The 27,170-nt window shown below is 37.5% G+C and overlaps 2 protein-coding genes across 4 annotated transcripts in view; one reads left to right on the forward strand and one right to left on the reverse strand.

The window, feature by feature from the left end:
- The window catches only part of PPWD1 (peptidylprolyl isomerase domain and WD repeat containing 1), a 16,963-nt gene extending 13,666 nt beyond the window's left edge, over positions 1–3,297 (reverse strand). The window contains exon 1 of the mRNA XM_023944615.2: positions 2,904–3,297. Within this exon, the coding sequence (XP_023800383.2) occupies positions 2,904–3,297 (394 nt within the window). The remainder of the gene's footprint in view (positions 1–2,903) is intronic.
- On the forward strand, positions 3,034–25,627 carry CENPK (centromere protein K). Of its 3 annotated transcripts, none has more exons than XM_023944617.2 (10): positions 3,034–3,127; positions 5,812–5,910; positions 7,844–7,900; positions 10,776–10,848; positions 15,049–15,095; positions 17,982–18,064; positions 18,170–18,268; positions 18,541–18,682; positions 22,235–22,288; positions 24,548–25,627. In XM_023944617.2, exons 1-10 carry the CDS (start codon positions 3,125–3,127, stop codon positions 24,704–24,706), a joined length of 816 nt encoding a protein of 271 aa, XP_023800385.1. In that variant the 5' UTR covers positions 3,034–3,124; the 3' UTR covers positions 24,707–25,627. The 3 variants fall into 3 exon arrangements, with proteins under 3 accessions (XP_023800385.1, XP_023800384.1, XP_023800386.1); XM_023944616.2 differs by having other exon boundaries at positions 3,094–3,355; XM_023944618.2 differs by lacking the exon at positions 3,034–3,127 and adding an exon at positions 4,724–4,838.
- Positions 25,628–27,170: the final 1,543 nt, after the last annotated feature.

Genomic DNA, 27,170 nt, shown 5'->3' on the forward strand with positions numbered 1-27,170 from the left:
GAGTTCTCTAGCTATTTTTTTTTCTCAGTCTTTGGGTTATAGAAACAACAGCAGTTTTTATTTTAATACTATGCTACAGCCTAACATATATGTATTATACTACTATTTTTAAGTTTCATCAACAACAGAAATAAAGAAAACTATATTAATACAACAAAATTTCCCATTTTTATACACATAACATTCATTTTAGTACTTGCGAAAAGCCAACAATATGATATGTATCTATAACAACCGCATGTATCTACATGTTGTTTTTATAAGATTTGTGGTCCCACACAGGTCCAGTAGTCTAAATTCTAAGTGCTGGTATCCACCTATTTCATTGTTTAACTGGATGACCTAAAATAATGTGATTTTGAGTTTTTTTTCCGATTTTTAGATCCTCCTTGTTAATACCTGTAAAATGGCATTTTTCACTGAACTTGCATGTTTACATCTGCTGAACTTTGTTTTCTTTACTTAAAGAAAACTTAAAGTGATGTCCACAGAGCTGGGAGCTGCTACACACATCAATACCACATGCCAAAATACAGCCTAGAAGCTTTTCCTGTTGCTCCAGTTTAGGCTAGTGGTCTGAAAGATGGATTAACTCCACATCCATAAATAGCACAGTGTTATAGATACATATTATATTATTGGCTTTTAGCAAGTATTAAAATGAATGTTATATGTATAATGTTAGAAAACTGTGCTGTATTAATATAGTTTCTTTTATTTTTGTTATTGATAAAACTCAAAAATAGTAGTATAATATATTGCGTTCTGCAGCCACAGGATTGTTGTGAATTAATGTTGTAAATATTGGCTTTTCACAATTATTCTGATAAATATATTATATGCTTTTACTATATTCTTTTCTCTTAGCAAGTTACAGGCTTAGATAGGAATTCTGAATGGTAAGGATATGTCTCATCTGGAGAAGGCAAGATAACTCCAACAGGCAAGACAATGGGAGGATCAAGCTGTGGAAAGCAGGCTATTATCAGCAGCAGGAAATGGAGAGCAAACTGTTACCAAAAAGCCGGTACCAGGACGTTGGCAAGGGGGAAAGATATGAAGCCCATCTGCTCTCTGAGGACGTATAAGGGGCCTGGACCCTTATCAACAAGTGACCATCTGCAGCAAAAAAGAAACCAAACTCCAAAATAATGCTGACCAGCAGAAAATAACATGATCCAAGAAGGTGGAACCAGGGAGGGGACATGCTTGAATATGCATTAACCTCTCACAGCAAAGAGGGGATAAAAAGGACACTCCTGAGATACCAGGTGTGTTCCTGGTAACCCACCAGGGCACCCGGCCGTTTTAACCCTTTGCTTTATTTCTTTTGTCTCCTAATTGTCTTTTGTTTATATTAAATTATTTTTATAATTTATTAAGTGAATCTCGTTTTTAAGAGGATCAAGTCCAGAGAAGCTACAGTTACCAGCATGGGACACCAACCAGACTGGCTTCGGCTCAGGAAACCATTTATTCAGCATGGGAACAAAAAAATCCAGAGACAGAGAGCCCCGAACAAAGGCAGGGACATGGGTTTTGAGGGACAGAAATGGAGTGGAGTTCAAGCTCAGGGACCACTAAGGAACACTGCAAGGGAGAAGCCGCAGGGGCTCAAACCCAATCAGAACTCCCTGGGCTGCCACCCCATGAGGGGTCTGGGGTGGGGCAACTCTTTCAGGGCTCACAGAACTCGTACCCTGAGGCAGAGGTTTTAGAATTCACACTAGCCGGGCTTACAGCCACACCTCTCACTTTAACTATGCTTATCTGAAACGAAATCTTTGTCTCCCTGGGGGGGGGGCACCTCACAATAATACGTATATATCATGTGTTAAGCTGTAGCATTGTGTTAAAATAAAAACTACTTTTGTTCTTATAACCCAGAGACTGAAAAGATAGTCAGAAACCGCCCACTGCATTCTTAGATTATCTTATCCAGATGAAGACAGCAGTGACCTGAGCTCCAAACAATGAATTTACTGAACCTCTGTTACTGGGGAGCGTGAAACTCAATGGAGCCGAGATTGATCTATTGGGGAAGGGGGGAAGCTAAACAAAAGAACATCTAAAACTAAAAAGAAATGTTTGAATAATACATGAGCATTTGTGAACAAATGCAAGAGATTTGTATACTTAAGAGACAATCCTTTCTTACTAAGGGGTGCTCTTGGCGCAATCGTGAGACACCCGGCCGTATTTGTTCATTTTGTCTTATTTTTATCTCCTGTCTATTAAACTTTTAAAATTTTATATAAAAAAATGTGAACCTCGTTTTTCTCAACAGCTTCAGACTACACAGCAGGGCTCTTAGCCTGAAAATGTTCTCTACAGGAAGCAAGTCTTGGAATCACAGCATACTAAGGCCCTAGAATCAGCATCTAATACCATCTAGTCGCAAGCCCCCTCCTACTAGACCAAGTTGCTCAAAGCTTTATTCAACCTGGCTTGGAACACTACATGGGTTAGAGCGCTCAATAAATCACTGGGCAACCTGTGCCAGTACCTCACAGAAAGAATTTCTTATACCTAACCTGAATTTCCCCTCTTTCAACCAATTACTCTTTGTGCAGGTCCCGTCACTACAGTTCCCGTCTAAGAGTCCGTCCCCAGCTTTGTTGTGAGCACCTTAAATACTGGAAGATTGCTATGAGGCCTCCACGTAACTTTCTCTTCTCAAAACTGAACGACCACAACTTTCTCAGCACCTGGCACCCTCACCCTGTAATTCGGCACCCAAAGGTTGCGTAGGTAACCCCAGGTACTCATTCTACATACGAGACAGCTTCAGGACACGGGCTCCCGACAGCGGCTCACCCCGTGGCCGCTACCGTCCGGCGGGGCCTAGAGGCGATCTCACCGCCTCGGCCCCAGTTCGGCCAGAGCTCCGCTCCTTCACTTACCTCTCCTCTTCTTCGCCTGCGCGGCCTCCCCCGGGAGCGGCCCGACCCAACGCTCCTCCTCATCCTCCTCGTCCGATGCCGCCGGATCCCCGCCGCCCGCCACCGGTAGCTTTCGCTTGCGCTCGAGCTCGGGGGACGCCATGGTACTGACGTCACTTTGCCGCGCCGGGCGCTCTGAGATGACGTGAGCGCCGCGGCGGGAAAGGCGCGAAGCGGCAGCCATGGTAGTAACGGGCAGGAGGGGTGGCGGGAGAGTCCCGGGCGGTTCCCGGCGCTCGGGGGATCCCGGCGCTCCGACGTCGCTGGGTCGGGAGGTGCTCTCGGCCATCGGGCCCGCGGGGCTGCTTTGCAGGGAGGGCGTTGGCTTCCTGGCTGGGAATGGGGCGACGTTCATCCCTCGCTTATGAGCGGAGATGTCCCGCCTCACGTCCTCCTGCCGTTGTGCTGCTGGGGTTCGTATCGGGGGCGCGGGGGCTCTCTGTCTCACCGCTTTTGCAGTGTTATTTGTACCCTACCGATTATTGTGCTTCTACGGTGTTTTATTGGCTCTTTCACAAACGTGGTGTCAGTTTCCCCTCACCGCCTTCCCTCAATTGGTCGTTTTGTGCTTGATTGCATGACGCATTTCGCCCTCTTAATGTGTGTGAGTGTGTGAAGCGATAGTGCCAAGAGAATGGATTCCGGCTCTTTTCGGTGGCTCTGAGCAATAGGACGACAGGCAGTGGGCAGATAGTGATGCACAAGAAGTTCAACCTGAACATGAGGAGGAACTTCTCTACTGTGCAGGTGACTGCGCAGGAACAGATTGCCCAGAGAGGGTGTGGAGTGTCCCTCGCTGGAGATGCTCAAGCACCATCTGGACACAATCCTGTGCTGTGTGCTCCGGGATGACCCTGCTTGAGCAGGGAGGTTGGTCAAGGTGACCTCCTGTCATCCCCTCCAACCTGACCTATTCTATGATCCTGTCATAAAGCCTTGGCTAGCATAGAGCCTACACTTGGTGTGTGTATTTTTAACCTAGTTATGTAGTCCTAAAACAAGGTAAGAAGGAATAACATGTTGAAATGGGAAGACATTAGTATTATGCCAAAAAAACCTTCAGTTTTCATGTATGTTGTAGAAATAGAAATGTAATTTACACATACTGAAACAGGGAAAATTGCAAGTTACCAAAAAAAAAAATCTGAAAGTGACACTTTAGTCACTTCAGTGTGTGTAGTGTGTAAGATAATTAAGAGCACAGCATTAAGGACTGCAAATCAGTTAGCTTGTGAGAGCCCTGTCATATTTCATAATACGTACACTTTGAAATGTTGTATGAAATTGATCTGGAAATTTAAAGTCAGCAACAGAATCATTCAATCATTTTTGTGTGATGGAGGTTTTCTGGCTTTCTCTTTCAGAGTTTTATTCATGGAATGCTTTGATGGTGATGAACTGTAGTACTGCAGGGGACATGGGAAGCATAGGTTTTTATCCCACTCCAAGACCCCTTTTAAATTTCCAAAGCATGGGGTTCTTTTTCTCCCCATGCTTTAATTCTTCTCCTTCCCCACTATCCCCCCAGACCTTCTTTCTTTGTCTCATTAGCAGTTTTTTGTCTGAGAGAAAACTTAAGATTTCTTAGTTTCTTTCTTAGTTTCTTCTTTCTGGGCAGTCTGCTGGAGGCATTTCAGAAGTCTTAATAAATTATGGAGACTGGTCCTTTTTTATATTGTGGAGACATTCCAAGACTCTCAAGACGATAATGATTTTCCTTTGCAAAATCATTAGTTCTTATAAGATCACAGTAACCTAGATTTTCTAATGTTCCACTTTAGATGCAACAGATTTCCCAGGAAGACTTAGTAGATTGGCTGCATAAGAGTTCTCTAGTGTAATTCCAGGATTCAGTGAGATGTTCTGATTTTCTTTTCTCATCTACTTTGCAACGAGGTACTTAAACTTTGGAAGTTCTAGTTGAATATTTCACTCCTTTTAAATTTGTTTTCCAACATAATTTTCTCTGATGCTGTGTTTTTGTTCTGAAAAAAACCAAAAGATGGAGTTAGTAATTTGTGCTTCATTAAGAAGGCAGAGGAGTGCAATTCCTCTTTATTACCTATTTTTAATGTTTTTATTTAATCTCTATGTTTTTGGTGAGCTTAGTGATACACTAAGTTATTTTTAAAGGCTTCCTGCATCTGGTGGATTTAGCCTGTTGGTTGTTTTCCCTGGAAAAAAAATTTTGCCCATTCTTATTTTTCCCCTGTTAATTGCTGGTGTCATTCAGGTATCTCTTAAGTGAGAAAGCTAGAATTAAATTTAGGAATTTGTATGTGTTTGTTTCTGACCCAACAGTTTCTCAAAGTTTTTAATTTAATTTGGGTTGATTTTTCTTTTTGCTGTCCAGTGCCCTCTTTTCTTGGTTGTCTGTGTATCTTTCAGGTTCTTTTGTTATTTTTCTAGTAACCTTGAGGATGCTTGATTTGTTAATCAAAAATATTCTGAATTCAAATGAAGGAGAAACATATTAGCACATTCATTGATGGAGCAGAAGTAACTGTTTAATAGCTTTGCAGATTCATGGAGGTAAACTCTGGCCTTGTAGATGCACAATTCTCTTATTGTTTCTATATGAGTAAAGAAGCCATTGCACATAATCAAAGCAGTTATGAAAATTTAGGACTTTGTCATTCAATTTTAGAAGTAAGTTATTAGTTATTAGTTATTAGTTATTCTAATTTTACTTAGTTATAGAGTTAGCTGATTTTACTTAATGGCTGGATGCTTTCTACAACTATAAAGGAGTTAGGTAAAAGCTTTGGATTAAGAGAGTTTATTCTATTACATAGTTGAACTGAAGTGGCAGGTATGATTTATTCAGTTATTGCAGATAATGATAACGGTTCTATTTGCTTGTTAATAGGCTGAATGTTTATCAGAAACCACTAACACAGCTGGTCCTGTAGATGGCAAGGAAGAACTCTTGGGCGAATGTGAGAGTATTTGGAAGCAGATGGAAGAGGTATGCAAATATAAATTATAGACTAGGTTTATTATAAGCTTTTTCAGAATAATTTTATTCAACACATGCTGGCCCCACCCCCTCCAATATCACCACTTCTATTAAACCAAACCAACCAACCAAATATCACAAACAAACAAATAAAAAGGAAAGAAGATCTTCAGAAATGTCAAATGTAGAAGTGCTGTCAGGGGTGAGGAATACCTTGTAGTGTCAATGTACTGATGTTGTAGTTCAGTTAGTGTGGGATGTTATGGTTTAGATAGTGTGGGAGTATATGTTAAAATTATGGAAAATCAAACAATTTACTTGTGCTGTGGTAGTACCAGCATACAGAGACCCTTCTCTCTTTATCCTCACAAAAGATGGGATCCCATTTCACAGGTCCTTTGGTCTTGGAGAGAGAGGCAGAGGAGGACAATGATGTTCTCTTTTGATACATGGTACAATATGCTAGCAAATAACAGTTTAGGGCAGGGTATTTTTATTTACAGGATTCCCAGAGAAGATAAACTTGTATCAGTTCTTAGGGAACACTGTTCTTCCTTTAAGATTCTTCAGAATCTTGTGAAAGGTTGTGTTCTAAATTATATTTTCAGAGTCTTTATTGCCTCACTCAATTTTTTTTTTTTTGTACTTACATAATATTTGTTTGGATTCTGAGTTGTCAGTTCAAAACATTAAAATACCAGAAACTGAAGTAAAAGTATTTCAAAACTTAAAGTAGAAGAAAGCACAGACAACTCACAATGCATTAATTTTACACAAGTTGATTAAAAATTGCTAAAGGGTTTTATTTCTTGTTGAGTATTCAGGTAAGTTTGCATGTGGCAGGGAATTCTGTGTCTCAGTTTCTGAATTTTTGTTTGGCACCACATTGGAGGACCTGAACTTTCTTAGAAATTTTCAAATTAGAAGGTAAATCTGAATGTTTACTATTTTGAATTTAATTGAAAATATTTGATATCTTGTATTTCATTCACAGCATGCCCAAAATAATACAGGAAGTGATGTGTTATTTTTGGAAGTTGATGAAAACAGTAGATATTTTATTATTTGGATTTTGTATCCTAGATGCACTCATGTTTTGGCAAACATAGTTACTTAATTAGCTTTGTGGTTATATGGTTACGTGTAATGTTCCAATGATTGTGTGTCTTCACAAACAGTTTTTGTGGGAGAAATCCAATACTATGTTCTGGTAAGCAGACATTAACAGCAGGGTTTCCAAAGTACTGCTTAGTAGTTCTACTGCTTTATAGAATACATCCTGCATTGTTATGGGGCAGGTTAAATTGGTGACAGTTAGGAAAAAAGAGTTTAGCAGGTGTCTCCTGTTTATGCCTTGGACATTTGTGGTGGCCTGAATTTCAGACTTCATGAACACCCCATTGCAGTCATAAGTGCTGATATAGTATACTCCCAAAAATCAGACCACTTCTGAACTGTACAGTATACTCCCTAAATTACTTAAAACTAAAAAGATGTATTATAATATGATTGCTCTCTTTGGAGAGCCAGAAGAGTAGCAGAATGTGTGTTAACTTCTCAGCAGCTTCTCTGTTCAGCCTTGTCCATGACTCTCTTTCCAGTTTCTCATATTCTTCATCTGTTCAGTGCCTTCCCATGTGTACTTTTCCTCATAACTTGCCTTTTTATTCACAGGATGCATCTTTCTTTAGCTGCTACTTTTCTCCTTCAGAGTTAATTAAGATTAATTAAGTTAATTAAATAAGAGTAATTCACTGTGCTATGATTTAAAAACATCTCTTAATTTGCTCTTGTGGTTTAGGGTATAAGGATGGAAGGATCCAAGTTAAAATTCTTTTATTCCTGTATTTAAAAAGTTATGTTTAAATTTCTAAAAATTGTGTTTTGTTCATACAAAAGAGAAGAATAAACAAACTTTGTGTTTTATTTCTTTTCTACCAAGTGTCTGAGCAAGCTAATGCTTCTAGGAACAGAGACACTGCTAGAATCAGATGCCAAGGTAAGACAGTGGGTTTTTAAAAATACTTCATTTTCTGTTAAGACTGTAAAATCATAGAATGACCTGGGTTAGAAAGGACTTTAAAGATCATTTAGTTGTAGCCCAGGCATAGAACCAGGGATGCCTTCCACTAGATCAGGTTGCTTGAAGCCCCATCCAACCTGGCCTGGAGCCCTTTTAGGGATAGGGCATCTGCAGCGTCACTGTTTCAGTGTCTCTGGGCTTATACAATAAAGAATTTCTTTCTAATATCTAATCTAAACCTGCCCTCTTTCATCTTAAAGGCCATTTCCCCTTTTCCTATCACTACATGCACTTGTAAACAATAAGTCCCACTTCTTTATTTTAGGCCCCATTCAGGTACTGGAAGGTCCTGTTAGGTTTCCCTGGAGCCATCTCCAGGCTGAGCAGCCGCCATTCCCCTCACCTGTCTTTATAGGAGAGGTGTTCCAGCCCGCCACTCATCTCTGTGGTTCTCCTCCAGACTTACCTGGACAAGTTCACATCCTTCTTATGTTGGGGACCCCAAGCTTGAGGCAGCACTCAAAGTGGGGTCTCACCAGAGCAGAGTGGAGGACAGAATCCCTCCCCTGACCTGCTGGCCCTGCTGCATTTGATGCAGAGATTACAGTTGGCTTTTTGGACTGCAAGTGCATGTGTCCAGCTTTTCATCCACCAGGATCCCATGGTCTTTCTTGGCAGAGCTGCTCTCAGTTAGCCTGTACTGATACTGGGGGTACCCTTGACCTAGGTGTAGGACCTTGTGTTTGGACTTGTTGGACTTTGTAAGTTTCATACTAGCGCAGCTCTCCAGCCTGTCCAGGTCCCTCTGGATGCCATCCCTTCCCTCCAGTGCACTGACTGCCCCACACAGCCTGGTGCTGTCAGTGAACTTGGTGAGGGTGCCCTTGATCCCACTGTCCATGTCCCTTACAAAGATGTTACACAGTGCCCATCTCAGAAACAAGGTCTAAGGAATGCCACCTCATCACTAATCTCCACCTGGATGCTGAACTGTTGACTGCACTTCTGAGTGTGACCATCCAGCCAGATCCTTACCCACTGAGTGGTCTGTCTGCCAAATCTGTGTCTCTCCAGTTTAGTGACAAGCATGTTGTTCTTAACAGTGTCAAATGCTTTGCATAATTCCCAAATAGATGACATCAGTAGTTCTTCCCCTATGCAACAATGCTGTAATTCTGTTAAAGGAGGCCCCACATTTGTCAGGCATGATTTGCCCTTAAAGTCATCTTGCTTAATGCCAGTTGCCTCTTAATTTTCCACATACCTTAGCAGAATTTCAGGGAGGATCTGGTTCATGGTCTTGCTGGACACAGAGGTGAGACTGACCAATCTGTAGTTTCCAGATCTCCCTTTTTCTTTTCTTAATAATATGGTTTGTGTGTCTCCTTTTCCAGTCAGTGGGATCTTCACCACACTGCCATGACTTTTCATATATGGTGGATAGTGGCTTTACCACTTCACTTGCCAGTTCCCTCAGGTGCATCTGTGGTGGGTTTGATCCTATTGGACATCTTAGCTGTTCATCACTCCCCTCCTCATCTGGACATCGAGATAAGATAAAGGTTTTTCTCTAACTTTGAAAAATACAGACAATAAATGATTTACATAGGCAGCAAAATGGGAGGAGAAGGGGGTGTAACTTCAATACCTTTTTAGACTTTCCTAATCAGCATATATGTAATTTCTTCTTTTAAATATCGTTGTTATGCTCACAGCATCCTTCTGGACATCTGTGCAGCTGTGGGACAAGCAGGTTCACAATGTGCTGGGTGAAGACCTGGCTGAAGGGCAGAGCTCAGCGGGGTGCAGTGACTGGGGCTGCATCTGGCTGGTGACCAGCCACCAGCAGTGTTCCTCAGGGTGCAGCTCTAGGGCCAGCTCTGTTCCACATGTTTATCAGTGATCTGGATGAAGGGTTGGAATGCACCTTGAGCAAGGTGGCTGATGACTACAAACTGGACAGTGCTGTTGACACTGGAGGGACCAGAGGCCTTGCAGAGGGATCAAGCTATCTTAGAACATTGGTCAATCCTCAGTGGTGTGACATTTAATAACAAGAAAAAGAGCCGGAAAGGGGTGGCTGTTGGGCAGCCCTGCAGGAAGGGATCTGAGGATGCTGGCTGGCAGCAGCTCAGGGTGAGGCCACAATGTGCCCTGGCAGCCTGGAGGGCAAACGGCATCCCGGGAGCCTCGAGCGTGGCACTGCCAGCCACAAGGGAGGGGATTATCCCCTGTAGTCAGGGCTGTGCAGGCTCACCTGGAGTGCTCAGTGCACTTCTGTACCCCACAATTCAAGAAGGTTGTGAAGTCCTTGAGTGCATTCAGAGGAGGGCAACAAAGCTGATGAGGGGACTGGAAGGCATGTCCTGTGAGGAACTGCTGAGGGCTTTGGGCTTCTCTACTTTGTAGGGAAGGAACTGGGGTGTGCCTTGATTCCTCTCTACAGCTTCCTCAGGGAATTTGAGAGGGAGATGCTGGTATCTTCTTCCTGATACCCAGTGATATTAAGTATGGGAATGGTTCAGAGATGACATTAGAAAGCATTTCTTTGCCTATGAAGGACATTTCTTTGCATTTCTTTGCCTTCCTCTGAAGGACCTTCACAACACTGCCAACTCTGACTTTCTCATTTCCCCCTTTTGAACAAATAATAGAAATATTTCTTGATCCCTGTGAGTGACTGTAAGGAACTGTAAAGAAATTTTGAAGGAACTAGTGTTCTACTGTAATAGATGCTCTCTTGTCTTCTGCTGTATCAACTTAATAAACTGAATTTCTCTTCCATTCTACCTCATTTTATGCCAGTGCAACTCAATACATTTAAAGAAATGCTTCTTTTCTTGTTATACAGCTTTCCTTGTTAATGCTGCGATGGAAAGCTTTAACTGTAGATTCTCGTCAATGGCAAGTGAGAAATCCTGAAAGTAAGTAACTGTTTCCTTGTAAAGAATGCTTATATAAACGTCGGCAAAGTTTCTTTTATCTAGGCTGTGAGTATATTGAATGTCTGCTGATTGTATTTTCATTCCATAACTACTTAAAAATCAAAATAAATATAATGCTACTTTAAAAAGTAGCATGTATGTCTCATTTCTTCATTATTTTTTGCACTTCAGTTCTAAGTTGACTTGAAATTAAAAATTAATTCCACTATAACTTAATCCTGTGATTCTGGACAAACAAATGCGTGATTCGTACCACCATTCATCAGTCAGTTAAATGGAAAAACAACTGTTAGCGGATCTGCTAAGCAAATAAGAGAAGTTCATTATCTGGTTATCCTCCTTCACATTCTGTTCTGTGTGATTATTTTTTCTCCATCTTTTATTTTTATTTCCTTTTTAGAACAGAAATACTTTGGCAAATAATATTGTCTTTATTTTGTCTTTTAAGAAGCTGATACATTAACCGTACATCTTCTGATTATTTTTTATTAATATTTTACGAAGGTGTATTGTATTATGATGTGCTAGTTGAAACTTCAAAATAAACTTTCCGTGCTAAGCCCTTTACACTGTAGTAAAATACATATTTTGAATTAACAGGGATTGGAGATTTCAAGTCAAGATGAAGTGGTAATAGACTCTAGAATTTTTAAACAACATAGTCATCCAGAACACTTACTGATCCTGAGAAGCACAAACCACTGAGACTTGTGGTAGTTCCTATATTTGTTAGGCATTATCAGTCAAAAGGTATAAATTCTTGAGGTCTTTAAAATTCTCATTGTACATAAGTACTACTACTGACAGATTTCACTCTCTTGCAAGAGATGTGGCTGATATGGCCAGACACTGGATATAAAAGCATTCAGGATCCAAGTGTGAGTAATCTTTTTTTTTTTCAGATGTCTCATACAGAAACTCCTAAAACAGTTCACACTACTATCATTAATATTCTGGTAATACTCCTGGTTATATCTCCTATCAAGAACTTGTTAGCACCTGTCAATCCAGTAAAACTTCTAGTTAATATTTAAATTGATATATTGACTCATTTGAATATTTTTATGCCAGTAGCGGCTTGGTTCTGTAGTATTTGCAAAATTATAGGAATGTATTTTAGACAGCACTTGGTGATTTCCAATGATTTGTCATTTAGCCAAATGGAAATGCCTTTTCAGATCAGCATTAGAGGCAGTTCTCCAACTTTTTTTGAAGTCTATCTATTTGCTGTATCTCATTAAATAAGAGAAGCTGGGAAAAAATATTTTTTCTTTCTTATAAATAGATACTGTTGCTCTATTAGAATAAATTCATAGTTCAGTGTTGTAAGCCTCACTCCAAGAACTGTCAGCCTCCAGTGCTTCTGAGGTATGTAGACCAAAGGCATGTCATTGAATGAATTTGGAACATACTGGTTCCTGGCTGCTGTTCATGAATGAGCCTCTGGCTTAAAGCAGATTAATGAAAGAACTTAGTTTTTATCTGGGTAAAATACCTGAGGCTGTTAGATTTCCGTACTAAAATATGTATATTACACTTCAAGCTATTGGCTTAAAAATATCCTTGGCCTATTTTTTTGGCTTGCTGACTTGCTTTGTTCAACCATTTTTAGTTCTTCCCAGATGATAATATTTCTTAGTAGAAATCTTATTTTTGTAATAGAGAAATAAATTATTTATAATTAATACTTTACAGCAAAATCTCTGCCTTTCTTGGCTCTCTTTCCAGTGGAAGAAAAAGTTGCTGCTAAGAATTTGAAGAGTTATGGTGCTTGTATGAAAATGAGGAGTCCACTTTGCTTACTTCTCTGTCTTGGCTTCTTTCTACCTACTATTTGTTTTAAAGGAGGAATTACTTAATTGAAAACATTTTCTGATTTTATCTAAACACAAATAGCAGAAATATTGATTTAATACAATTTACTAATAGAGCATGAATGTCAGGCTGTTTTGTTACTTTGTTTTTTGCTTTTGAATGGCCAGTTCATTTCCTGTAAATGAGGACCTGTCAGCATTTCAATCTTAAAACTTATTTTCAGAGGTTACAACTTGGCAGTTCTACATTTTTTTGAGCACAATATTGGCAAACAGGCTTGAGTTCACAGTGCAAATTTTATTTTTGCAGAGCTTTTACTTCAGTCTCCTTTTCTTTCTCAATTCCTGATATTATTTATGTAGTTCTAGATCTGCTAAATGAGCTGAATTAAAACTTTTTAGAAAGCATTTGGCTTATAGAAATAAAATTTAACTTGTACCTTTGCAAAATCAGGAAGTGAAAGCAACCATATTTTAAACCATTTCAAACAGTTGTGGTCTCCGCATAATTTCTGTTTTACTTTGCAAAATAGCAGTATTCTGCCAAATACCTTTTTGTTTTATTTTAATATGAGTTTCTGTATAAACATGTGCATAGTAGTTGCTTTTATATTCCTAACATCTGGTAGTATTTTTCTTAGTAATTGTACTTTGTATCACTAGACAATTCTGTCTGACATTTGATTTTTGCAAGTGTTGAGATTTTACAACTGAAAAAGATTTTATTGATAGTGGATTGAGCAACCAGTGAATTTACAGCAGCAGCTGGCATGAGTGTGTTTTCCCAGTGTTTTAGATCTGCATTGTTTTTTCACTAAATTATCGTTAGTGATTTCTTTCCCAGGAAGACAGGGCCTCTTATTCTGATAATCACACAATATGAACACTGAATGGCAAGCACGAACTCAGGATTAGGTATCTAGAAATAAAGGAGTGTTATGAGGCCATTGCAAAAAGTTGATAATAATTGGCAAGGGAGGGCTTATAAAGATCATGTCAGCAGGAAGTGTCAGGGGGAAGAATTGTATGGGTTTTTTTCAAATATGCCAGTGAATGCAAATAAAAGTGCACCAATTAATTTTATCATGTGTTGGTAGGACATTCGTGTAAATAAAGAAATCTTACTCTAATAAAGCACAGACCATGATTTCCCACAGCTCTTAAGCTTAATTGGGAGCACAGTACTCAAATTTTGTGTTAAGATTTAGAAACAATAATTCTCCAAGTAAATGGAATTTTATTGAAGCATTTAATTTTTAACTCAGCAGTTTTTCTAATTTTCATCTCAGAACAAACAGTGCTTTTAAAACTACTAATCTAAAGCTTCTTAAATTTTTTTAGGTAAGTACTATAACATTACCAAAGGAAGAACTTTTCTGAATTTAGTAAATCAACTATGTGTATTTAGAAGATGTTTAATGCTGTCCTGAGAGGATTAAGGGTTTCCTTTTTGCTAAAGGCAGTTTTTATTTAAATAATTATTTGTAAGATAAAGTAAATAAATATTTTTAAGATTTCAAGCCCAGACTTGCACAAAAAAAATATGTTTTACAAAGATTTAATCTGCTAGAATAGTTTTCATTTCTCCTGTTAATGTACTGAAATAGTTCCAAAAAGTCCTATGTTTATGCAGAAGCTGCAAGTTGACATGGATCTGAGAATTGACTGGAGTCTGTTGAATGCTGTAAAAGACAAGAATTCAGTTTTTATTCTGAAAATGCATGAGTCATAAATCACTGCATTTTGTAGAAGCATTCTGGGGAAACATTTTCATCTTCTTGGATTGTACTTTGCTTTCACTTAGGTATTGTTGCACAGTGTTTTGAGTTAGAATATTGGCCTTTCTAGGCCATTCGTCTCCCTAAATATAGCTGTTCTTTTGAACAGTAAGGATGGTCACATGCTTCTGAAGTTATTAAACTAGGTTCTATAGTCTTGATCAAGCATTTGGGTGGCTGTTTAACAAGGAATTGGAGGACTGGAAGAATTTGATTGCCAAATTCAATCAACATTGGTAATGTTGATTGAATGCCTTCTGCTGAAAAGATCAGGCTCAGTTGTCTTGAAGCGTATAGAAATGTGGTGTTCATTCATTATGCACCTACACCAGTGTACTTGGAGCTAGTTCAGCTATAAAAAATGACACACAAGCATTAACACTGCACTTTTTTCAGTCTAATTTAACTTGCTGAATAGTGATAGTAGGTTAGCTCAGCAGGACACCACAGCATGTGGTTAAACTGTTACTGAGAGACAAGCTGTTTTTCAGAAGGTAGACAAATTTTTCCCTAGCCAGGGTGCTTTTCAGTATCGATAAATCTTTATCACCCAGTGCAAAAAATAACCAATTCATTTTATCTTTCAGTAATTTCTACCAATCCAGATGCACTGTTAGAATTAGGAAAAGAAGAGGTAAGTCTTTTTGTTTGTAAGAGATAATAAAATTTTGTTGGGTAAAAAAGAAAAGCAATCTATTAAATTGCTGTGTTTTCCTGTGACTGGTTCTAGGGCAGACTTCTGTTAAAATGCTGTGTATTTTCCTTCAGCCATTTATGTTGTTTCAATGCTTTTTTTTTTTCCACTGTAGTATAACTAGTAAAATTTCCTAATGAGTGAGGTTTTAAACTGACTTATTGCACAAGTCAGTGAGTAACACACAATAAACAGTATTTTGCCTCTGGACACACCATCTAATCACAGTAGCTCAACAAACTTATCTGCATGCAATAAAAATGATGTGATAATCAACATCCCTGCTACATTAATGCTCCGAGGCCTCACTTGGGATCAGAGTCCATTGTGCTGGGAGACTGGAGACAGATACCTTGTGCCAGGGAGACTGGTGACTGCCTTGCAAAGATTTAGCCATCATCTTTAACATGCAACAAGGCCCATTTCTAGGGCTGAAGCCTACTCACTGTACTTTTGAATATTAGTTTCATTTAACATTGCATAAGTGCTTGGGTGAGAAAATCCACTCCAAATTGCGTTTTCAGGATGATCTGTGGCTGAATTTTAATTGCTAAGTGGAATTTGTCGCGGAATGTCTGGAGTTAGAAGGGACCTCTGGAGATAGAATCACAGAATAGTTTAGGTTCGAAAAGTCCACTAGGATGATCAAGTCCAACCATCCAAATCCACCACTAAACCCTGCCCCTAAGTGCCTCACAGGATTGTTTTGAGGTGGCTTTTGAATATCTTCAAAGAAGGACACTCCACAGCCTCTCTGGGCAGCCTGTTCCAGTGCTGAGTCACCCTCCAGTAAAGCAGTTTTTCCTAATTTTCAGATGGAATTTCCTGTGTTTGAGTTTGTGCCTGTTGCCCCTTGTCCTGTCACTTGGCACCACTGAAAAGGCCCTATCCTCTGATGCCTGCCTTTTGAGATATTTGTATGTGTTTTTAAGCAAAACCTTGTAATACATTGCATTTCATACTTGATAGAAAATTATGTAATATTATGTGTTACACGGAAGAGTCATTTATCTTAGACATTGAGTTCTGTGGCAATAATTTGCAAATGGTTTGTTGAGTTGCCTCCATTGGAAAGTCTTTCTTCCTTTCATTGGAAGAAAGAGCAAATCAAGAGTGTCTTGTAGGTAACATTACACTGTTTTGATGCGACATAGGAATGCTACATGATGTGAGGATATTCTTGTTTCTAATGCCTTCTAGTATGCCTCACGACAGCAAACCTCACTGCTGTTAAAAGTCACTATCAAAAAGCTGTTAGGTTACACACTTTGATTTGCCTGTATGGCTATAGCATGTTGGTCTGATATTTGAGGATACCAGGTTTTTTCGGATGAAGTATATATGGAGCATATTTGCTTCTGTAGCATATTTTCAGAATTTGTATTTCTTTGAGCTAAATTCTCAAGTGTTTTTATTTTGTATGGAAGCAGAAAAAATACATCCAAATCATAGGCTTATATAGAAAACTTTATTTTGTAGAAGACCATAGTGTTCTAACAAGGGACCTCATCAATTTATACAAGTATCTGAAGAGAATGGAGCCAGGCTCTTGGTGATGCCAAGCAATAGGACAAGGCACAGTGAGATGCACAAGAACACAAGGAAGAGATTCTGTACTGTGCACTGGAACAGATTGCCCAGAGAGGTTGTGGAGTCTCCCTTACTGGAGTTTCTCAAAAACTGTCTGGATGCAACCTGTGCCATGTACTCTTGGATAACCCCTGCCTGAATAGGGAGGTTGGACCACTCTGGTCCCTCACAATGGTTAAGGAAACTTCCCTATCCAACAATCCAGGAGCCACAGTGTCATTCACTTAGCCCATTTGCAGCTACACATCCCATACTCACACACTAGTTTCCTTACCAGCTCAACCCTAGGTTTCCTTCTTCCCTTAGGCTCACACATCACAATCCTTAAAAGAATTTAATCATGACATAATAATAGAAAAACAGCTTGAGGTGAGTGCCTCTGAGGAGGAACCCAGAACAAAGGAATTTTATACCCTCAAAACCAAAAGGCTTTTATACTCTCACAGTATAAACAAAGGAAAGTCCAGGCATCATCAGCTCTTCCCATGTCTTAATGTCCCCTCACCTGGCAGGGCCACACGTCCCTGGCCCCCTTGCTTTGCAAGGGGTTGGCACTTCATGGCCTCTTGCTTGGGGCTCTTGCCAGAGCTCAACTCATAGCTCAACCTGCAGCTCTCGCTGCAGCTGCACCCTGAGTTACCTGCACTCAATGTATTCCTCAACACAACCTTACCCGTTCTGTGATTCTATAATGAAAGACCCATTGAGAATTGCCTAGATTCAGCAATGCTGATAGCTTCTGACTGCAGTAGTTTTATTTCTCCATCTTTCCTGTCCCAGATATGTCCGTTGCATTGAGGATCATTTAATTTATGGATGTGGTTAGTCTGTCTCTGATGCATCTTCATTTTCTGTACATTTTATGTGGTGCAAGTAGCATGGATTCATTCTTGCCAGCAGCTGCAAGAATTTAGACAATTGAGTCCTGGTGCTGTAGACATTTTCTTCTCAGTTGTTTGTCAGCTGAGCAGTTTATGTGTGCTCCACAATCTGCTTCAGGTAAAATGAAGTATTTTGTTATACTCTGTGAGCTTCAAGAAGACACTAATGAGCAATTGGTTGTGGTGACATTTTTAATACCTCCTGCATTTTAAACAGGATTTTGATATTTATAAAGAAATTGCAGATGCTTTTGTCCTTCTTTATCAGATTTACAGATGTAGTCTTATATAGAACAAATATTACAGCCTGGGCTACCTACAAACAGTAGTTTAATTTCTTTTTATTCTTTCATAGTTGCAGAAGGTAAAAAATGATCTTGAAAGGATCCTGTCAGCAGTTCGGTCAAAGAATAAACATCTGGAAGAAGATCTAAAAAGGTAATACAATAATTTGGACTTTGGAATGCTGTAAGCTTTTTTCTTTTGACTGCCCAGGGAAACTATTTATCTGTTGTACCATTTCCTACTTTTCATGTTTCAAAGAGAACAGCAGTGGTATGAGGAACAGAAACAGATGCTAGATACTCTTAATAAAATGGAAGAAGAGGCAAATATCCAAGTTGAACAACCTTCAACAAAAAGGTATTTCTACATTCTTGAGTTATAAATTGAAGAATTTAAATATGAAGAGGAGCAAATAAGCAAGCAAACTCTTAAAATGTATTCCATGTTTTGTTAATAGATCAAATAATTGCTTAATAATCCATATTTGAAACATGAAGATAATGCTACTGTATCCTGTGATTAAAGATGTTGAATTTCTAACAATAGATAATGAGGTTTCTTTTACTTATGAAGAACTTTTTAGTTACTTGATTTGATTCCTTGTTCTATTGCTATGTTTTTACTGTTAGTTTGAAAGTGAGAGAGTTGAACGAACTGAAAAGTAAAATACGGAAATTAAAGACCTATAAGAAAAAACTCTTGAGTGCTTTGGGTGAATTCCTGAGTGAACACTTTCCCCTTCCAGAGAAAGATGAAAATATTGAAAACAAGGTAAGACTTTATCTACTAAATTTGAAATGTTCAATTTATATTTAATTAGAGGCAATATCTGTTTTAAGTCACTACCATTGAACATGCAGTTATATTTTGAAATAAGCATATTTTTTTACAGCTGATCATCTAGGTTTAATTTATATTTTCCAGGTTGTTTTACGTTATTTAAGGCTGTTTCCAGCTAGATATTTTATTTTCCTAATGCATATATCCTTTACCCAATGAGATGCATAGCAATATATTGTATTTCTCACTGAACTGCAAGCTGTGCCAAATTCGGAAATAATGTGGGTTTCAGTCCAAATTGACTTTTTTTTTTTTTTTTTTTAACTTGACTGGGCAAGTAGATTCCTATTTTCCTTGGCAAAGCAAATTTTAGTTGACTAACAATGTTTTTGGAACAATAAGGAAAAGCGTTGATAATTACAGAGTAGTTTGGAATGCTAACCATCAGATTTTGTTCAGGCAAACTGGGTCAAAAATTATCTTAGAACTTCAGGGAAAATAGGCAGCCAGGGAGCATTTTGCTTAATAAAGTGTGCAGTAAAAATAAAATGATTACCATTACTATTTCATAGATACAAAAAAAGCCATGAAAAAAGGCAGGTTTTGATTTTTCTTTCAGGCACACTTAACATTACAGAAGTAGAAATTATTTCTTTAATCCAGTTCCCTGTTATTTCAGGTAACCAGATAATATAATTTATATTATAGTGCTGTTACTGAGCTCCATTTTAAAACAAATAATTTTTTTTTTACTACTGTTTCTCCTATGTTTTTTCCTTTTAGTACCTCAGTACTGTGGTTAGAAGCTGTCTCATAGCTTCCAGTCTAAATTTATCCATGTCTAATACAGGTTCTTACACCAGAATTTTCCTTAGAATAGCTGATTCTTTCTTGTGTTCATTCCTCCTGATACATTTATGGTAGCAATCTCACGTCCTCTCTTTTTTTTTTTTTGCTAATTGAACTAGCAATGTCTTTATGTTCTCCTGTAAGATAGTATTTTTCAATTCCCTAGCTTATCCTAGTAATACCCATTATCTATGTCTGTTTTCATTTGGATTAATCTGTTTTGCAACCTGCTAAGAAACATTTTTATAAATAAAACTACTTGTTCACACCCATCATCAAAGCAACAAATTACACCCCTGTCTTTTTCTGTCTGTAATTTGCAGCTAATGAATCCTGATCTTTTAAGTAAAAAAAAAAAAAAATCTTTTGTTTTGCACAGAAGCACATATTTTGCACATAAAAATATCAAGTGGAAATGTCAAGACTCAATGTTCAAAGTATTATTCAAGTATCTTATTTTCTTGAATCTTAGTTTTTCTACATACCAGTGCCTTCCTTTCCTGCTGTTAGTAGATATGACAGATTTTGCTCTCAGTCTCTCCATTTTAGAAACAATCTCATGTGGGACAGTGTCAAATGCTTTGGACAAGTCCAGGTAGATGACATAATTTGTTCTTCCTCTTCCACAAATACTGTAATTCTGTTGTAGAAGGCTACTAAATTTGTGGAGTACAAATGGTCTATTATGATGGCTGTCACCAATCATTTTCTTAAACAAAAAGCCACTTTGATTAATTTCAACACAAGGTTTTATCTTTCCTTAGCTTAAATTTTATTTTTGCATTTCCTGAACTCTTAAACACAGTCTGTTTTCTGACAAATGTTTTTCTATCTTTTCAGTCTTTGTGAATTCATAGATTTTCTGTATCTTTTGACTCACTTGGATCATTTGGCATAACTACAGATACCTACTAATCTGCATCCAAGTAATTGACTGTGAAGGCAGGACAGCCAGCCATTTTTGCCTACATTTACTGAGCGTCAGAAATACAAATTGTAATCACTGGCATTGAAATTTGCTGCTACGTTGATTGAGGAGAACACATTATTCAATTCTACTATCAGCTCAACAGTCTAGCCAGCACCAAGCTCTTAAACATGCACATCAGTAATTTTGCTTCACTTCGTGAAAGCTCTTGTGTTCACAGTGGTTCTGTGCGAGGGCAAATGTGCAGGGTTGATGTCTGCAGGACGTGGCTTCCATATAGTTTAAACTGCTCCAAGCCTCGGTGGTCTGGTTCCACCACCCTCCTTTCACCTGGTAACATGCATGTGGGATTGGAAGTGGGAATGAAGACTGGATCACAACAGCTCAGGTTGGCTTCCATTGCCATGGCTTAACATCTTTAGTATAGATAGTGACTGTAGTAACAATTATCTTACATTTTAAATCCAGGAAAAAATCAACTTCCTTTTCCAGGATAATAATATGAAAAATCAGAGGCGGAGGAATATTTTTTATGCAAATTTGTCTGATTGGAAGGGTGAAGAAGATGCCTTTCAGGCTAAATAATGAAATGCTGAGCATCTTGCTTAATGACTTAAGTGATTAGTGGTACTTATTGTATTAGTAGTAATTTTGACCAGGGAACTATATCAGCAGAGCTTGTGAAGTACCTTCATGTTTGCTCTAAGGAACTTTTTGCAGATAGGTAATGCAGATTCTACTTTCTCAGCTGAGTATCAAGATAAAGGCACATAGATAGATGTTGGGCCATAGCTCCAGGATTTGCAGAGTTTCCATGGAGCTGGCTCTCCTTGGGAACTGAAACTTCTGAGTCTCTACAGACTATTACAAACTGTGACTGGAAAAAAGGATCCAGAATTTGCCTTTCACATATTCTTCTTTCTTGCTTGTGTTCTTCCTCTTTTCCAGAAGTGGAGTTTGCATAAAGTGCTGCACACCTGTTAGTATCTTAGACTTAAATTGATTTATTCAACAGCAATACTGAGAAAGCCAGTGGAATATTATCTCCTTTATTTTGTTGAAGCTGAAGTGCATGGGGAAAATGTAAAACTGGAAAATTAAAGAATCAAGTTTACTGTGCAACAGTACAAATAGATCCACTGGCATTGCTGCCAAAGGAATCTCTGTAGACAAATGGCTTGATTTGCTTGCTGCAAAGGAAAACAAGTAGTCTTCTAGTGATACTTTATCATTGCCTTTTTTTCCACTAAAGTGTTTAATTATTCTATTTCTTAATCTTGATAAGATAAATTTTTTAGTTGAATTCAAAGCAAGTAAGTATTCACTGTCAAATCATGAAAAAATACTAAGGCACTATGAAATGAAGTTTTGAGTTGTGTCAAATTTGTATTATAGACATTGATTTAAAGCTCATGGAAAACATTTTTTCCTCTAACAAATCTTGTTCATAGGAGGTTCTGTACTACATTACAAGTGTGATGTACTTGGTTTTATTTAAATGTAAACACAGGTAAAAAAATTATGATCACTTTAGATTAATCCCTCTTGATAATTCAAAAAGTATTACATTTGAAGTGTAGGATTTTGAACTGATAGATTTAAATGTTACCTTGTATTTCTGTTGGGACTAAATCTATGTAAAAGTTTTCATCCGTTGTGTACTATGCCATCAAATAATTGCGTAATTATTTTACTTTGTCAATTAACATTTTTCCTGACTAGTTTGGGGTTTTGTTAATTTGGCTGGGGGATGGTTATCTTTCCAGAACCCATCTTCAGAGAAAGTTGTAAAACTGATAACATTGCAAGACATTTTAGAGGTAAGATGCTTTTACTATGTAAAGATTGAGGAATTTTTAAATATTCAGATGTAATGATAATGATGGTAATCATAAAGTATTTAATAAAAATAACAGTATGTGGAATTTAGTTAAGACAGTTAATCTAGAATCATTAAGAATGTTGTGTCTACAAGAAGGCTGCAGGGAGCCTTCATTGCAGCCTTCTGGTACTAAAAGTGGTTTATAAAAAGATGGAGAGCAATTTTTTTGCAGGGGGAAAGAGTTTTAAATTAAAAGAATAGATATTTAGATTAGCTGTAAAGAAGAAATTCTTTACTGTGAGGGTGGTGATGCACTGGAACAGTGGTTGCCCAGAGAAGCTGTGGATGCCCCATCCCTGGAGATGTTCAAGGCCAGGTTGGATGGGGCTTCGAGCAATCTGGTCTAGTGGAAGGTGTCCCTGCCTATGGCAAGGGGCTTGGAATGAGATGATCTTTAAAGTACGTTCCAACCCAAACCATTCTATGAATCTAGGTCAGTTTTCTGTTTTAATTCCTATCAAATGAAGCCAAATTTTTAAAAGAGATATGGTAATAATGTTCATTTAGGCTGGAGAACGGCTGTCTATTATTTCTTGATTTTACAGTGTTTAGTTCAAAGAAGTTTTATGTGGCTTAGTGGCTCTTGTTAGGAGAGACAAACACTACGTCTAACAAAAAAAATTGGCTCACTTCCTGCTCTATTTTATACTGTTTCAAGAAAAATGTTTCTGAAATATACATTAACAGAAGGACTAATTACTATGTAGCTTCAAAAGGAACAATAGTCTTATGCATTAACTGGATTATTTACTCATACAAGGAAATCAATTAATTTGATTCATGCATTTCTGATTGATTTTATAAGTATACAAGCATTGCTTAGTGTGAATTTTTAATTACAGTGAAATTAATGAATGTGAATTACAAAGCATAATTTTCCTTCTTGTCTTAAATGTAGCATTTGAAGTGAAATTTTCTGTTTCCCCTCCTCAGATAGTTCTAGACTTCTATATGTAAAATGTCTCTAGGGAAATTTTTTTTCTTGAGGAAAAATGTGATGTAAAAAAACTTTCTGGTATTAAGATGCTGTTATCTAATCACTATGACATTGTACTATAGTTTAAATCCCAGGCTTTGGACTTACATCACCAAATATTTTTACAAGCTTCCAACGTAAGCTTCTCAGCACACCTGTTAATACCAAATTAGGCAGATCTTGAAAACAGATGAGAATTTAGAGTAGCCACAGCCCTTACAGAACAAGAAATTTAAAGTTCTTCTAATGCTTTAAAATTGCCCTTCATATTTTTCTGATATTGTTAATCTCCTGAAAATGTGAACATACTCAAGTAATATCTGACTTCTGTTAGGAAGAACACACTATTTGAAAAATTCAGACTAATTTTGAATTCCAACATCCTACCTTATCTTTGTATTCTGGAAGGTTTTTCTTTCTTGAGTCCTATTGTTCTAGCTTCAAGTCCCTGTTAAATTTGAAAAATGTTTTCTGAGATACAGATAAAGTTGCAGCCATAAAGGCTATTTCAGAATATCAGATGTCAGAACAAACTAAGTAAAATTTGTCTAGAATAATGCATTTGGAGTAAATTCTTAGAATTGGAAGTACAGAAGATATTAAATGGAAAAATTCTTGTTGTTGTTTGAGTCTTTTATTAGTAGCAGTGGGTGGAAAAAAATATAAAATATGGTAGTAAGGATTTTGAATTTGTCTTTAGCATTAAGGGGCAAGCATTATTTTGTACTTACTGAAATTGGGACAGTATAACATTTAAAAGATCTGAGTAGAAAGATTAAATATCTAGGTCAAATAGAAAGAGCACCATGGGATGACTAAGATTATTTAATCTGTAATGTGTGCAGTACTCCCCATGAGCAATATCATGAGGGCATGATGATGATATCTGTGAACTAAAAAAGAGTTACAAAACTGATGTAGTTTTTAACTCCTATTAACTAATTCTGTATTTAGATACACCATTTATAATAAATATAATAAATCTACATTTATTCAAGAAAAAAAGAGGATTCTAGTTCTAATTTTTATATCACAAAATATATTATGAAGTTAGTTGGAAGTCCTTTGTTTACTTCTGCTTTGATGAGGTCTTATATTACTTCTGTAGTCCTTTATTTCTTATATTGCCTACATCACAGTAATTTATATAAATTTGGTTAAAGGAGATAAAAATCTAGCTGTTTTGTTAATTTCCTAAATCTTATCCTTTTGGTCTTCCAGATGCTGATAAACAAATTAATGACCACACCACATGAACCTTACATAACAATCAGTGAGTCATTTTGGCCACCTTATATTGAGCTGCTGCTGCGATGTGGAATGGCCCTGAGACATCCAAAAGATCCAAGCAGAATGCGCCTCCAAGCTTTTCACAAGTAGTGTGACCTATAAGTGCACACATGGAAAAAAAAAACCAACACCAGTACTCTTGGGCTAAAATTCAGGGCTAGGACATACTTAGTTTCATACTAAGCTTTCTTAGTATCAATGATCACATCTTGTTGGTTTTTTTATTCTTTTTTATTAAAGTGGATTTTTAAAAGCATGTTATTTGGAAATAGGAAAAAAAAAAAGAGAAATCTATTTTAACCGCTTACAGTTGGCCTTCAGTGTCATATCAAGATTTCCATTGTGGAAGATTTTTTAACTGCTTCTAAGTAAGATAGGTGCCAATTAGTGTAATAGACAAAATCTTTTTGTTTTAACAGTCCTTTTAATTTTAAAAATCATACTTTATACATTACTTTTATGGCTTAGATTTCTTAGACTGCCTGAAGTTGTCTCAGTTTCCTTTAGTATTTTCTTGTACACTGTAAAGGCAGAATTCAGAATAATACCACTCCTCCTGTGCATGGCCTTGCAAACATTTGGAACTATCAGACAGGTATCCTCTTAAGAAATGTGTTAAGCCTTGTTTGTTTCTCAGAGCCTTGGCAAACAATTTTATTGGCTCCAAGATAAACAGTTAGGAAACCTGACACATCTTTCTGTGCAAAGTGTAGCAGATGTCTAGTCTTTGCCTTTCACTGCATGCTTCCCAAATGGACCATTTTGTTTGCATTTTGCTTTGTTTACTATATTGCCTTACAGTATCTGTCTTCACTTTTTCAGACCTGGTTTATTAGGCTTTTAATGGGTTTCTGTTCTGTTCATCTCTAAAGCTTCTAAATTATGTCAGTTGAGAGTTACCTTCCTACTCAATGCAAGTTTGTCCTTTATTAACCAGAGTGTGGTTTATTGAGGGAGGAATTTTGATGATTTTTCAATAGATGGAAAAATAAAGAGCTAGTATACTATCAACAGAATGTTTTTGTATGATGATTTTTAGAGTGGTATTTATGTGATTTGGTGTGGTGACTTGTAAAGAAGATTTAAGGACGCATGGGAGAGGTAAGGGGGACCAATATCATGTAAGTTCCAGTATAATTGTCCAGTATAAATGTTAATTATAATTAAATTTTAAGCAAAAAAAAAAAAATCATTCTTCTTGTGTAATTGTGGGTGAATGCTGTTCATTTTACCCTCACAACTGGTGATTAAGCATGAATATAGACTGGTGAGTGCTGTTGTGCATGAACATTGACTTCTTTTTGGTTCATATTGCTTGTGTAACTACCCTCCTGTTGTGGTTTAACCTCTTATTCACTTATGAGCTCTAGTGTCTTACTAATCTATGCACATTCACCTTACAGTATTTTTACTAAGAATTCAAATAATTACATATTTTGGATTAGATTTATAGCATTATCTCTTTAGGTTTTTTCTCTTCATTTGTGTTTAAATGCTTTGTATTCTGCTATCCTTTCACCTTATTATTAATACTGCTCAAGTACTTCATTGATGCTGGATGACTGCTTCTGTCATGACACTGGTAAGTAGAAGAAAAAATGTTAAACATGCAGTAGCCTCTTGTGTTTAAAAAGAAGAAAAATACTAGCCCATACTACTTGCCTCCCAAACCAAAGCACTGAGGAGATAGGATAGTCTATAAACAAGTGCTCTGAAGAAGATGCAATATTCATTCTTTTTCATATCAAAATCAAACCTCATCTAAGTAAAATACCAGAATAGATTTAAATGAAAGTACCTCACAAAAAGCTTTCCATGAAATTAGAAAGCTCACTGGCATAAAATATGTTGTATGATTACGTATGAACTTGCAAAAAAAGCTTATAGAAATCAGATTTCTGAGTAGTCATTACCGAAAATTGTCAGCCAGCAGGTTCAGAATCTATCCTACTAATGTTTGGACCCTGAGGAGATACACATAGATGTTCCCTGATATCCCCCTGCAGCTCCACAGTATTTTCTGCATTCTCTGAAGCCTTTCTGCTTAGGCCCTGGATATGCTCAGAGCCCAAAGGTTCAGTGTAGAGCTTTTTCCTCAGGGTTGATTGAATCAGTACAGCAGAAGAAAAGCTGTAGGGAGACATAATCCATTTTCTCTCAGCCAAAAATGGATTGCCAGTTTTTAAGAGAACCTGGTTAAGACTGAAACAGAGCTAGCCGAAAGCTGTAGCTCCTAGAAAAATCCTGACAAGTAAATTGAAGAAAATCAAGGCAGTGATGAAGAACAGATCTTTCTTTTGAAAAAAGCTAGGAGTAAACTCTTTCATTCGTACTTTCAACAATCAAGAAGGGTGGGGAGTATGTTGAAAGAGTAGGGTAATGTTTCCATTTTTTCTCTCTGTGTACATCTAAGTAACAGTTGTTTGTTTGGAATTAACACCTCTATTAAATGCTAACACTGGGACACTGCATTCTATGAAATAAGGATTTGTTTAGCTTACTGTCAATTTTTAACTCTAAAAAGGTAAAATAACAAAAAGCCATGATATTAAAT

Source organism: Cyanistes caeruleus, chromosome Z (genome assembly GCF_971803275.1).
Source record: "Cyanistes caeruleus chromosome Z, bCyaCae1.hap1.1, whole genome shotgun sequence".
In the NCBI taxonomy this organism is placed as follows: Eukaryota; Metazoa; Chordata; class Aves; order Passeriformes; family Paridae; genus Cyanistes; species Cyanistes caeruleus.